Source organism: Kwoniella botswanensis, chromosome 1 (assembly GCF_036426115.1).
Source record: "Kwoniella botswanensis chromosome 1, complete sequence".
Taxonomy (NCBI): Eukaryota; Fungi; Basidiomycota; class Tremellomycetes; order Tremellales; family Cryptococcaceae; genus Kwoniella; species Kwoniella botswanensis.
In genome coordinates, this window is record NC_088599.1 from 1823220 (window position 1) to 1837240 (window position 14021).

The 14021-nt window shown below is 45.6% G+C and overlaps 4 protein-coding genes across 4 annotated transcripts; 2 read left to right on the forward strand and 2 right to left on the reverse strand.

The window, feature by feature from the left end:
• Positions 1–314: 314 nt before the first annotated feature.
• L199_000711 (threonine ammonia-lyase, biosynthetic) lies at positions 315–2896 on the reverse strand (the record flags this gene model as incomplete). Its single annotated transcript, XM_064886475.1, has 9 exons — positions 315–457; positions 554–649; positions 852–1147; positions 1213–1432; positions 1573–2160; positions 2241–2361; positions 2428–2510; positions 2584–2822; positions 2880–2896. 9 exons carry the CDS (start codon positions 2894–2896, stop codon positions 315–317), a joined length of 1803 nt encoding a protein of 600 aa, XP_064742547.1.
• A 385-nt stretch (positions 2897–3281) lies between these two features.
• On the forward strand, positions 3282–7337 carry L199_000712 (uncharacterized protein; the record flags this gene model as incomplete). Its single annotated transcript, XM_064886476.1, has 5 exons — positions 3282–3456; positions 3555–4066; positions 4121–4280; positions 4338–6239; positions 6313–7337. 5 exons carry the CDS (start codon positions 3282–3284, stop codon positions 7335–7337), a joined length of 3774 nt encoding a protein of 1257 aa, XP_064742548.1.
• A 362-nt stretch (positions 7338–7699) lies between these two features.
• L199_000713 (uncharacterized protein) lies at positions 7700–12667 on the reverse strand (the record flags this gene model as incomplete). Its single annotated transcript, XM_064886477.1, has 18 exons — positions 7700–7842; positions 7948–8182; positions 8253–8311; positions 8381–8537; positions 8598–8741; positions 8798–8983; positions 9050–9159; positions 9211–9305; positions 9360–9427; positions 9491–10709; positions 10761–11054; positions 11116–11201; positions 11253–11348; positions 11406–11822; positions 11942–12036; positions 12111–12223; positions 12297–12514; positions 12611–12667. 18 exons carry the CDS (start codon positions 12665–12667, stop codon positions 7700–7702), a joined length of 3792 nt encoding a protein of 1263 aa, XP_064742549.1.
• Positions 12668–13119: 452 nt separating this feature from the next.
• Positions 13120–13712, forward strand: L199_000714 (ribosomal protein S16; the record flags this gene model as incomplete). The annotated part of the gene is made up of 2 exons (XM_064886478.1): positions 13120–13419; positions 13611–13712. 2 exons carry the CDS (start codon positions 13120–13122, stop codon positions 13710–13712), a joined length of 402 nt encoding a protein of 133 aa, XP_064742550.1.
• Positions 13713–14021: the final 309 nt, after the last annotated feature.

The following is a 14021-nucleotide window of genomic DNA, read 5'->3' on the forward strand; positions in this document are numbered from 1 at the left end:
TTTTTTGGACTGGATCATCTCTCGAACAACCCGATGTCGGTCGTCAAAACGCGGGGTAAACAATCTGTCACGTGGCACATTCCTGGTGCGAACGGTGAGAGTGATGGCGATGAGACTATTTAATGCGACATTGACGACAGCGACTCAAGTGTGATGGTACACATACATGAGAACGAGTGGTAGCACTATTGCATATCTTACAACTATCCTCTCCCACATCATGTTGTCTATTCTGCTACTACCAAGATGAAACCCAACCTGCGACTTGTATCCATCTATACCATATCTCCCAGATTAAGTGAACGCGAACAATGCTATGCTTGAGTCCTCAACAGGGAAGTGTATGCAGGATTCTGCGTCTCTTCCACATAGACATATCCGAGATCGTTCAGGAATTCACCAAACGCGTCATAAGAGTTTTTGGGCACTTGTATACCGATAAGTACCTTGCCGACATCTAAGTGAATACGACGGATGGTGAATTAACAATGATTCTCTTCAATTTACGCTTTACAAATTCGAAGTGTAGGTCGAGGGAATGAAGTTCACTCACCCGCTCCATGATTTCGATAATGGAACATCGATATATTCCAATCTGATTTCATACCTTTCAAGAAATTACCTAAAGCTCCTGGTCTTTCCGGGAATTCTGCGAGGGAGACAAAGAATGATTAGCAATATTTTTAACGTCGTGAGCGAGATTGGATGACAGTGATAGCTGGAGAAGCGAAAGAAGATTTTGACGATGTAGTACAGGACGAGCAAGATGAAGAATTGCAAAAAGGCAAGCACAGCAGGATCGCATCGAGATGATTGCGGCAGTATGCCATTAAGTGGAGACGATCACTTACCAAACCTAAATAACCTCTCGTCTTCTACCCCACTTCTCCCACCTACCAGATGTCTAACATGCGATTTCGAGAATTCATCTTCTGACAGATCAGTAGCTTCTATCCCTTCTTGCTTGAATTTCTCGAACAATTCATTGATTTCTTTCTGTCTCGCTTCGGGTGTTGGTCCAGTCGCCGACGATGACGCGCAGGAAAGGATGAACGAGCAGATGATATACCCTGTTGAGGGGGAGGAATAACGGTAGGTGAATTCGGTGACGGCTCGATCTCCAAGAAGAGAATGGAACTTTAGGAAGCTTTGGACATAAGAAGTGATTGCGTCAGCGGCATAAAGAAGGTTGGAGGATTTGAAGCGACTCACGACCCAGGTTTCTCAGCCACTCTTATACTGATCAACACTTCTCTCCTCTCACCGATCTCCGCTCGTTCAGCTACAAATCTCAATCTACCAAAGTTCATATTACCCCCTGAGACGACAGATACAAATCGCTTGTTGGCTCCTACAAGGTTATTACGTGAGATGTGGGCTTTGAGACCTGCTAGGGCAAGAGCTCCAGAGGGTTCGGGAATCGAACGGGTCTCTATGAGCGAAAGGAGCAAGGAAAATTAGTTTGTATTTCTTTGCAGCTCGATAGGCATTTGATTAGTTCAGAATCAATCCTCCCATAGACATCCAGTAAATTGCGCCGATATGTGTACATAATAGTGGCTGATCACTCACCTTCGAATACGTCTTTTATCGCCGCACAGATCTCATCATTATTCACCAATACCACCCCATCTAGGTTCTCCTTACACACTCTGAATGGTTCTTCACCAACGATTCTCACGGCTGTACCATCCGCAAAAGGTCCAACTTCATCTAACAACACCCTTTTACCTTTTTTCAAACTTCTATCCATAGCGTCCCCATCAACAGTTTCTACTCCGTATACAGCTACTGAAGGAGCTGCAACTCGCTTGATATAAGATGATATACCAGCTATCATACCTCCTCCACCTACTGCACCGAATATACCTGATATCTTATCTGCATCGCTTATCTGTCGACAGATCTCCATTGCGATGGTTCCCTGTCCAGCTACAACGTAAGGGTCATCGAAGGGAGGTATGAATGTTAGACCACCTTCTTTTTCTAATCTACTGCATTCAGCTTTGGCTTCGTCAAAATCCCTTCCATGAAGGACTACTTGAGCTCCTAGACGCTGGACGTTTCTCCATTTGATAGATGGGGTGGAGACTGGCATGACGACTGTTGCCGGGATATTGAGTGAATGTCCGGATAAGGCTACTCCTTGAGCATGATTTCCTACAGATGCAGACAAAGCATTATTACATCAATGCACTTCATCATGGGAGAACATGAGGGACTGGAAGTCAGGCACTCACCAGCACTACATGTCACTACACCTTTCTTCTTCTCCTCCTCGGTCAATGAAGCCATCATGTTATATGCACCCCTGATTTTGAACGAGAACACAGGATGGAGGTCTTCACGTTTCAGCCAGATCTAGAAGATTCATCATATTGATTAGCTATCTCAGCGATATGGTCAATCATGGAAGTTGCTACTTACCTCATTACCAAGTTTCGCAGAGAGGTTGACAGCATATGTCAGAGGCGTTTCTTTCAAATTCAGCGGAGCAGAGTATACTTTAGCTATATCCATGAACGATAACCTAATGGTCAGCTATACATCAATCTTCGAGTTATGTTGAAGATACTAGCTCACACATCAAGATCATCTTGAGATAATCCGGTACTTTCTGTCCCTTCCCGTTTACCTTCAGATAATGATCCGGTAATTTCTCGTACAGATGTGAAGGTATATCCTCGTTATCATCATGTTTGGCCGACGTCGGGGGAAAAGGTGCCGAAGATGTGTATTCCATATAGGATGGTGGTGATTTGGAGAATGAATGTGAAGATGATGAAGGGAGGTTACCGTTGGTTTTGGTAGGTATCGCCAGGCTACATGAGGTGGATGTCGTCAGTATGACACGTATGAACTGAGATTGTACGACTGACCCGGTGGTAGCTACCATTTTGTATGACTAGCGCTGTGGGCTCGTCAATGCCAGTTGCAAGGCTGTAGAGGGGAGGGGTTGACTATTTGATATGATGCTCCGTGCTATAATGTTGTCAACTTGGTTTGCATCCAACTTTTGACTTTTCCCTGGTACGAGTCGAGCCAGAGATCCTGGCTGGAGATGTGGGGGGAGGAGTATTACGTAATATAAACCCTTGGCAATTTCAGCTCTAGCTTGACTTGCATCATCATAGAGTACATAGTCAGTCCGCGCAGTCCCCTCGTCCATCCATCTATCCATCGGTTCATTCATATCTTGACACATCTAGCTGTATAGGCATCAGCAGCAGCACGAGGGCCCATAGCGTCCCCTCACGAGTGCTTGTTATCTAACTATCATCATGTCGACCTCAGCATCCGCTGCTCCAAGTCCGAAAGGGGTCCATTACAATACCTCTCTCACAGCCGCTTTACTCCGAGGTGCTTGGGCAGAATCAAATCCGGGTCATGCACCCAACAAGACTGAGCTGAGCTGGGGTGAACTAGTAAGAAAGTGGGGGAAACATACCGGTGGTAGTGAGTAGACATGTCCATGCAGTGTATATCTCTTGGCAGCTAAATCGATAGATATCGAAATCTTGACTATCCAGCTAACAATCTTGAACCCGATATAGATACCTCTTTGATACATCTTCTTCGCGATATATCACTACTATACCTCTCCTCAACCTCTCACTCTACCACCTCATCCTCGGGCTATCTCACAGTGTCCTCCACACAAGCCGGTTCATCCGTAATTAACGAAGCGCCAGGATCAAGTAATTCATCCAATGATTCGGCCGGTACAGCCAATACAGGATCTCACTCATCTTTCGTACATATCCCACACCCACACTTACGACATCGTAAGAAAGCTTCGCTGGATATTCCAGATGCCTCTTCTTCGTCGATCACAGGAAGTGGAACAAGTACGATACGTCCATCGGATGTTGGAACTTCGTCTAAAGCGAGCTATCTCAGTTCGGGTGATTTAGATGGTGATGAGACGGATGATACAAGAGGGTGGGCGGAAGGGAACTTGTGGTGGAATGGGGTCAGTCCTGAGGGTGTAGAGGAAGTCAAAGAGGGCACAAAGAGCTTGGAAGGTTTGATAACAAGCGGGAAATTGTCCAGCGCTGAGACTACCGTGAGCTACCTTGTTCCTTCCACGCACGTGTATTTGCTGATATCGTCAATATAGTCTGCAAAATTCATCTTGGCATATCATCTGCATGCTCTTGGGTCTCACGAGGATGTACTGAAGATATATGAAGGTATAGATTGGAGTAGTGAAAATCGATTTGGAGCGGTACAAGGTGATTCTGCTGTCTTGGAGAGGATACGCGCAAGATGTCTACAAGGTATGTCGCCGATTTTCAATTCAGGTGTATGCCGCTCTAATATACCTACTTCCTTAGGACTGTCCTATGAATTAGCACAGAATCCAGATTATCAGAAATCCATACAGTCTTACCTCCTTACAATACCCCTGTTACAATCCTTATCTTCATATAACTTACCAACACCAACTTACCTCTCCAACCAAACATCACCCAAAGCGACTTTTGATCCCCAGCGCGAAGTATATCGCTGGATATCTACGGCCTTAACACGTGCTGCTGTTCTCTCAGCTCGACAGCCTCATTCAACTACTCAAGACTCTCAAAATACTTTACGGATCTTACGTACGTACCACGCTTTCAGCTCTTCGTGGCCTCCAAGCTTCCGCCCAATACAAAGGCAACGAATGCTGTCTCTTTACCTCAGAGCGTTGGAATCCTCTTATCCTTCTCCTCGCCAACCTCCTTCGGAATCACCGCTCCTCTATTCCACCATCGTACCATCGACTACATCTGCTCGTGCATTGTGGACAAAAGAGGTGATCGAGGCCATCCATCAAGGACGCACATTACTCCAATCTACCACGTCATTCCCGAGAGCAGGATCGATAAATCGCCCTGTAACTGAATTTAGCGAATTGGCTGTAAGCTTATACAGTAAATCCGCTGAATTGGGCAGAGAGGTCATATCGGTATTATGGTGGTCTATGACTTTGACATTCCAATCTCAGACTATTCTACGACACCTCACACATTTATTAGCGGATATAGGAGATTCGCTGGATGCTAAAAGGGTGTTTGAGCTGTATGTCCAGTTGGTACTGAAGGCGAGAGAGACTCAACAACCTGAAGTGTCCTTGCAACTCAAACGAAGACCTACCAATGAAGATGCAGCTTCGCCTGAACAGATAAAGAAACAGTTGGAAGGTTCCAATACGTCTGAAGAACAAAAGGGCCAGATTGGAGCTGAAAGTGAGATTGATAGTGATAAGCAATTCATCGAGACTCTCTTAGCTGGTGCGAGGCTCTTAGCGAGAGATCTGGGTGAGATCGAAGATGCTTGGAGATATGTGGTCTTAGCTGGCGATGTTCTTAATACGACTGGGGGGATCGAAATTGGTGTGACGGATGAGTTGAAAGCTAGGATCGAAGAAGCCAAAGGTATAGTAAGAATGGGGTTAGCAGTGCACACCGCCGACACAATCGAGAGACCCACGTACCAAGCTCAAGCTATCAATCACTTGACAGCTGCTATCGATCTCTTCCCTTCTTCTTCCGGCTACTATCATTTGGCTCATTGTCAATCGGAAGCTCGATCGATCGACGCTGCGACTCAAAGTATACGTTCGTCACTCGAGATGGACCCTACCAATGTCCAAGCGTGGCATCTGTTGGCGTTATTATTGACCGCTAGGAGGGATTGGGAAGGTGCGCTCAAGGCTTGCGAAGCTGGAATAAGCGTGTGGGAAGCGGATGAAGAGATCTCATCGAGTCAAGAGGATTTAGTAGGTGAGAATGAAGTTGAATCGAGGGATTTCGCGGTACAACCTCCTACACCGACCAACCCTTCTTCCACTACTGGCCATGGGAACGGTACAGCGGCAAGCTCACTTATCAATGAAGATGGGTCTTTCCCTCATTTATCCATTTCTCCACCTAAAGTGACACCATTGAGTAAATCAGCAAGGTTAGAACATGTTATCAGACTTCGAATGACCCTGAATGTGATCATAGAGAAAATCCAAGGACCAGAATTAGCGATGTTGAAACAGCAGGAATTGTTCGCTTTCTTCTCTGCTAGATCGGGGAAGAACAGAAAGAAACTAGGATATTCGACTGGATTTGGGAAATCGAATGGGATGAAATCTGTGGCTAGCTCTAGTAGTCTGACCGCTCTGCCAGGTACGGAAGGTGAGAAAGTGGAGGATTTGGGTGGGAGCTTTGTCAGTGTGGGAGTGAATGATGGTGGTGTTGTCTCTGGTGAGTGTGACGTGTGTCTTATGTTCATCGGTCTGTCGATATGCGGTTAACAGTATTTGTTTGTACTACCTAGTTCAACCTCCAACACCCATGACTGAGAAACCTCAGCCAAACGCTATTTCCCTTGCTCCGCCAATTTCTGAGAAACCACCAATAACGGTTCAATCACCCTCACCATCCCCTTCACCCACTCCCACTCCTCAACTTAGTAATGCCGGTGCGCTAGTCATCCCTGAAGGGGAAGACGGAAAGTCCCGAAGGAGAAGTCTTTCTGTTCGATCAAAGAAACATCTACATGTACCTGGTCAAGGACAAGCTCAAGTACAGGGTACAACTCAGCCAATTTCCGCACCTGTGTCTAGACCAAGTAGTATAAGGAGATTATCATCCACTTCACCCACGATTCAACAGCAGGGTGTCAGGGAGAGATCGGCTTCGGCAGCTCAGTCATTAGCACCTACTGCTATTCATTCTCATTTTAGGAACTATGCTCCATCCTCTCGAACGATCTTACCTCCTCCTCCACCTATCCAACAGCCCACTATGGAAGAACATGGACGTACGCCCGCTGAATCTAGGATACTGTCGAATCTGTGGTTGATGTCTGCAGCGACGTTCAGACGATGGGGTAAACTCGAGCAGTGTCTGGTGGCTATCGAAGAAGCTGAGGTTTTAGATCCTGAGAATCCAGATGTTTGGGTTCAGTTGGGAATGTATCATCAAGTGATCAATAAACAGAATCCTTCCAGTTCTACGACCACCAACGATAACGAAGGAGAAGGTGAAAGTAAACCAACGGATAATCAAGCTGAATCGTCATTCGTTAAATCCCTCTTGATCAGACCAGATCATTCATCAGCCATCATAGGTTTATCCAAAATATACCTCGAATCACATCAAGTGGATTTGGCTGAAATACTGTTGAATTCCCTAACGCAGGAAAAAGGTTGGGATTTGGTACAGGCTTGGTACCTCCTTGGGAAAGTCTGTGAATCCCAGGGAAGGAATACGAGAGCAAGGGAATGTTGGGAATTCGCCTTGGGGTTGGAGAGGAGTGGACCTGTTAGGGAATGGAATCAGGTTGGAAGGTGGTTATAAAAATTCTTTAGTATGACATATACATACAAACCATCATTTGATTTAGATCTGGTTCTGTTTCTCTTCCTGACCTGCGTACGCTATATTTATAATTCTATTCGCTTTTATCTTCCCTTCTTTTGGTTTGTTTTGGTACAATCAACGGATTCTATCCAACATGCAATATGACTCAAGACACAATGCATTGAAACTTCTCATGCTACGATGATTTTGGATATATTACAAAATGCATGTTGGGATGAGAGAGGTATCTACTCGTATGGAACAATGTATAACATATCGAATCGAAACATCATAAAAGCTAATCAACCAATCTCACTCTTTCTCTGCTACTGATGATGATAAATATTCGAGGATCTTCACTACGCCTGATAATCTTTGAAATCCCTCCATTTGTCCGTGGCCAAAAGACCACTGACGAAAGAATGGAATTGAGGTGCTTGTTGAGGGTTCGATAATTTATATAATGGTACGGCCGTACGTAAAGTCGATCGTTGCATTTCCTCTAAAAGGCAAAGCGACGCAGAACAAGACAAAACAATCAGTATATCATACAATCGCATTTCTTTCTGTATGGATATCCTAGATAGTATCCACCTCTGTCACTCACCTTTCCTCTCCAAATCCTGTTTGACCGTATCATCTTTCACTTCCACATCTTTCATCATGACTTTCATTGAACCCACAACATCGTCCAATCGAGGTATGACAGACGTGGGTGACATTTGACCTAATCGCAGTAACAACATCAAACCTAATACTTTCACCTCGTTGACATCGGATAAAGAAGCCATGACGCGTTCGGTGAATGTAGGTAAGTCGACCTTGGAGAAGCATGTTCCGAGCTATTCGACGTTTGTGCATTAGCTAGCGTTATCACATAGCCTGAGGGGTTTGACGTATCGGAAAGCTCACCAAAGTATACATCGTTTCATAAGCTGTCTTTCGATTTTCAAGCCCATCATCCTCGATCACTACGAATCATTGGGCATATCAGCTTTGGGGCCTTCAAATATAGGATTCAGCTAAATCTCACGACATACCTTTGAATGGACCCATTTGAACTTCTCTTTGCAATTCTTTCTTAACATACGTCTCCTGATACAACAGTGGTTGAAGGGTATAGAGTTTATCGACGATCAAGTGTGGTTTATGTTGGATGGCAGAATTGAGCGAAGCAAGCGACAATCTTCGAACGATCTGTAAGGTTCAATCGTCAGCTGTTGCGCAGTGTTCGGAGTCACTTTACAGGTAGCTCACCAAGTTTGAATCTTTCATTAAAGACAAGAATTCCACGATGATAGGAGCGATGATTTCATCGTATGAAGAGGAAGTGTCAATAAATGTATATCTGACTGCTGCAGCTACGATAGCTCGATTTTTGGGACTCGATCGGAGTAGCTCCTATACAAGTCAAATCAGCTTGTGTGATTCCAAAGAAATATAGCATATCAACTGACCTGAAGTTGAGGTAGGAATTTTCCAGGAGCTGTAGTTGTCAATTTACCAATACAAGCCGCTTTGACATTCCTAATTCCGTCATCCCCGATTTCTCCTTCTTTGGTAGAGACGTCATCCGCGAAAAGCGGTTTCCAGAGTAAATCGGCGAGAAGTTCGAGCTGAGCAGCGGATGAATGAAGGATGACCTATCATACCGGACTATGTCAGTGAGCTTGCTCAGATAGCTCATACAACGAAAAAAAGCAGCTCACCTCTTTCAAAGAATGCAAAAGTAGTAATCTAGTTGCTTCGCTCGTAACAGTCTCGATATGCTTGATAATAGCTGGTAAAAACACCTTGGGTGCTCCAACAGCAAGATTACCTAGGGGTTAATATAAGCTTCCGTTGAGTCGCGACGTATAGGGTCACCTACCAGCAGCGAATGCAGCAGCACTTCTGACCTCCTCACTCTCGTTGTCGAAGAAGCCCAGAATTTTGTCGAATAGATCAGGTATCGTTGATAGGTCACTATATCGACGATCGGTCAGCTTCACCCTGCCTCGGAACGCGGAGCCCACTCACGTTATTCGGCCTATCTCGCCAATGCATAACAAAGAGAGGTATACATCCGGTTCAGTAGCTTTGGAAGACTACACCAAAATCCCGTCAGCTTTGCTGAAGTAACATCATTCAAGACTCAAATGATAGCTCACCTTGATGACTTTCTGGAACAAAGCCAACACACCAGCAGCATTCCTTTGAGAATGAGCTACGACAGTCCCGATGATCTTTGCCGTGGTGGTGTAGGTGGAAGTTCCACCTTTAGTAGCATCGGGAAGATGGTGTGATTTACCGAGGTTCTCAACCAAGGCAGGAACCAATCTCGTCGCGCAATCCTGATCACCATCTACATAAGCGGCGAAGAAAGTCGACAAAGCGTCCACGAGGTGCTGGTTCGACGATGGAGTTTTGATAATTTGCATTATCTTAGGTGATAATTGACTATCCACCGATTCTCGACAGTTGGGTTGCTGGCTCAAGATTAAGGAGACTACTTGCAGGGCTGTAGGAGTTTCAATAAACGGTAGTAGTTCACCAACAAGATCGATGGCGGTTTGGGCCGGAAGTCCTGTACCAACTCTGGAAAGAATATTGGAAAGACAAGCGAATTCAGAGTTCTTGGTCGTCGATCTTTTACTTCGCCGTAAAGCCACAACCACTTCGGGCAAGACCGAGAGTAACCATGACTCGAACTCTTTGCCTTTAAGTAAGGGTGATTCAGCGAGTTTACCAATGACGAGAACAGCTGTGGAAGCCGTGTTCTCGTTGGCAAGTCGAGACGTGATGAGCGGTAGACAAATGGAGTATGACGAGGTGAAACTATCTCCCTCATGCACTAAAAGGTATCCAAGGGTATCCAAAGCTTTTTCTCGGACGTCGGCGTCAGTGCTGTTGTCCGCCAGGATTTCGGTAGTAGCGTCGAAGATCTGTTGAATGGGTTGGATGAAGCTGGGTGGTAAAGGTGAGGTCGATCCCTTGGGTCTAGCAGCTCGTGCAAGACTAGCAGCGGCGTTGAAGGCTTCAAAGCTAATTCGCTGGAGCTTATCTTTCATACATCGGACAATAGCAGGTACTAGCTGACCCAGATGATCCGCATATACTCTTGCAGGATGGTCTGCGAAGAAGGCAGTCAGGAAAGAAAGAGCTGCAATGGCCAACGAAGCGGATGTCGAACTGTCAACTGATCGAATAGCCGAGGTAGCAGCAGCGCAGATAGCGTTCGCGGAGTCATCCAGGCCGCCGTTAAGCGCTTTCGAGATTTCTCGGAGAAGCAGGAAACATTGTTGACGAGTTGGAACGGATTTGGAGGAAATCTGTTTGAGAATAGCTCGAGAGAGCTGAGGAAGACTCGCTCGGAGATATGATATCACACTGATGTTCTTTCAGCTCGCGCCGCCGGGTGGAGATTAGAGATTGACTCACCTATCATCCGGAGCATAGTCTTCATCCATACCCTCACTCCTCTTCCTCTTATTCCTACCTCCCGAAACTACTTCAGCTGCACGTGCAGAAGCAGTCTGCTTAAGCAAAACCTCAAACGCAGCAAGCACCTCCAATCGCACACTTTCCTCTCTTTCGTTGAAGCGGGAGATAAGAACGGGGGCGGCGTGACTGTAGAAGTCTGCCAAAAGTTCGTTTCTGGTACCAATGAGCGCAAGAAGGAGTTTAGCGGCAGATCGTCGAATCTTCCATGAGTCGTCTTCATCATCAGAGTAGCTACAAACATATATCTGGTGAGCTTGATTGTTGAGTTTTCTGATATTTCGCATGCACTCACGCATCTTCTTCAAATTCGTCATCCTCGTCTTCGTCATCGTCCTCAGCATCCATATCAACGTCGTCATCGTCGAGGTCAACGTAGTTCTGGCGATTTCCAATGAGCTGAGATCTTATGAAACGCAACGACCGACTCACAGGATCATATTTCACCAGCGACAAAGCTCTTTCGACGACTGTCTGTATGTGAGGCGCGATCTCAGTGGGACATCGCAGCACGAGAACCTCCAGCGCCTATCATAAATCTGTCAGCTGACGGGGGATTAGCCATACGACTTGGAGAGAGCTTACCACTAAAGCCGCTTCAACAGTCTCGGTATCTTCCGGATTCTCAGTCTGCTCCAACACAGTTTCTCCCACTTTTCCTTCCGCCAACAAAGCTCCTATCTTATGTACACTCTGACCTCTAGCCAGCGTAGCAACGACTCCTAACCAGACTCTGACAGCTTCTGGTCCCTGGGATAATCCATCTACTATCTGCTTTTTCAGCGAGTTATCGAATAATCCTGGATTGGTGGAGACGAGAGCAGATACAGTGGGTATAGCTCTTTTTCTGATGGCCGGTCTGGCAGAGGATAGAATATTTGACAATGAGGTGATTGATGTATTCTGGATTTTCTCAGAGCTTCTGAGTATGTAAGAGAATCGGATGAATAGGTCTGTCAGAGTTTGTAGAAGTTCAGAAGCGAGTTGAGGGTTGATGTCGGACTAAAACGTCCAGATTGTCAGCTGTTAGTGTGAGATGCAAGGGATTGAGACATAGAAGAGGCGCAGGGGAAAGGAGGTAATGAAGAGAAGAGGCTAAGGAGACATGTATGAAAACTCACCTTGAATAAAGCAAACACTCGGGATACGATCTTCTCCACATTGGCTTCTGCTTGCTGCCCATCTACTGGCATCTCAAGAACAACAGATTTGAGGGCTAACATAAGACACACGATCGTAAAATGAGCTTTCATCGAAGGATCGACGGCCTTATAAAGCCAGATATCTCACCTAGACAAGAGATATCTCTCCTCTCCTCATCGTTCGAAGACACACCATCCAGCAGGGAATTCACTATATTCGTAAGTACTTGCTGACGTGGTTTTCGAACCATCAAAGCGATACTACAACAATCGATCAGCTAAAACACCACAACAGCGGTAACTATAGCTGACTGAAGGGGTGAGATAGACTTACCAAGACACAGCAGATGACTTGACTTCCGCATTTGAATCAGATAACAACTTCAATACGTTATCCGTCAACGTAAGTTCAGTCCCTTCGTCGGTGTACGATATACTTGAAGTTCGACGAGGATCAGATGATGACCCTGGTATAGGAGAGAGTACCCTTGAGAGCTCTTTGTTGAGGTCGATGAGCGCCATTACTCGGTGGTCCGAGTCGGTTGACCTCATCTGTCGGAATGTACAGAAGAATCAGCCCATGCCAGCCGTCCAACGGACAATGACTGGATGGTGGAGGTATGGGTGAGTGTTGGACGTTGAACATACCTTTTCGAGTAAGCCTGAGAGCTGTATGCTCAGCTGGCCGGTAGGTCTTGATGACATTTTTACTGCTATCTTCTCTGGATGAATGAGCTGATAGATGGAGATGTGGAAGGTGAAGAGAGCATAAGCGCAGGTTGAGGAATGTTGGACATGCCAGTGTAAGTGATGGTGATGGTGGACAGGACGGTCGAAGCGGGGCACGATTGGGTTGACGTAACGTGATCACGTGACGATGTGAAATGATGTGGCAATGTATCATAAGTAAATGACAAGTGATACTCGGAGGCTACCTCATTTGGCTTGGAAAAGTTGGGACGAGCACTTCGATGAAATGCGAAGACGATGATCCAGTGATACCTAAATCAGACATCTATCAATCTTGAGCTATTCAACGATCCAAAACAAGTCCTGAGCCGTACTACGATTGTGACCTCGACCAACCTTTCCCTATCCGAAACGACAGACTCCGACTGCACATTTAAACTTAGCCTTCCAGACGCACATTCACCACCATGCCAGTCCGTATCCGTCTAGCCCGACACGGCTACAAGAAGAACCCCCTCTATCACATCGTAGCCATCAACTCCAAACGACCTCGAGAAGGTAAACCACTAGAGACATTAGGGATATACGACCCGATACCGAGGTTACGAAAAGGCGTGGTCGTTCCTCCTCAGGCGAATGTTTTTGGCGTTGAAGATGCAGGGTTGATCAAGAAGGAGAAGGAGATTAAGTGGAATGTGGATAGGATAAATTATTGGTTGGGTGTTGGGGCGGAACCTACTAGGAGTGTTGTGAAGCTATTGGAAAGGGTGAGTTGAGGATGTGATATCTAACGGATTTGACGGATGGGAATCAATTGTTTCATCCACATCCATACCATTTCAGTGGATATCCTATTATGTCACATATATCTGTCCTTTCGACCCATTCGCCAGTCATACAAGTTCACGGAAGAGTCGATTCCATTTCACCGAGAATCGATAGCTGATATTTTGTCCAGGGCGGAGTCCTCACAACACCCCATAAATGGCAACATCCCTGGTCACCCGCCCCTTCTTCATCCACCTCACCATCACAACCACAGCAGACGATATCACAGTGATAATTACTACCATAGAATGACATATATATATATATACCATCATGCATTTAGGACCCTTTACTATATCTCAAAAATATTGAGTTTCAACTAGAGTTTGCCTTTCATTTGTGGAACTGTTGAGGTCATTTCTCCATACAATTACTAATCCTGTTCAGTTCGAGAAGTACTACGTTCCATAATTCTAATTCTGATTCACAAACAAGTTCATACAGTTCCATAAGAGATGTTAATGCTAGCTTGAATATTTTATCATTAATTGAATATGCATAATCGATATCACTGAACTACACTGCTTGAATTTCCCTATGA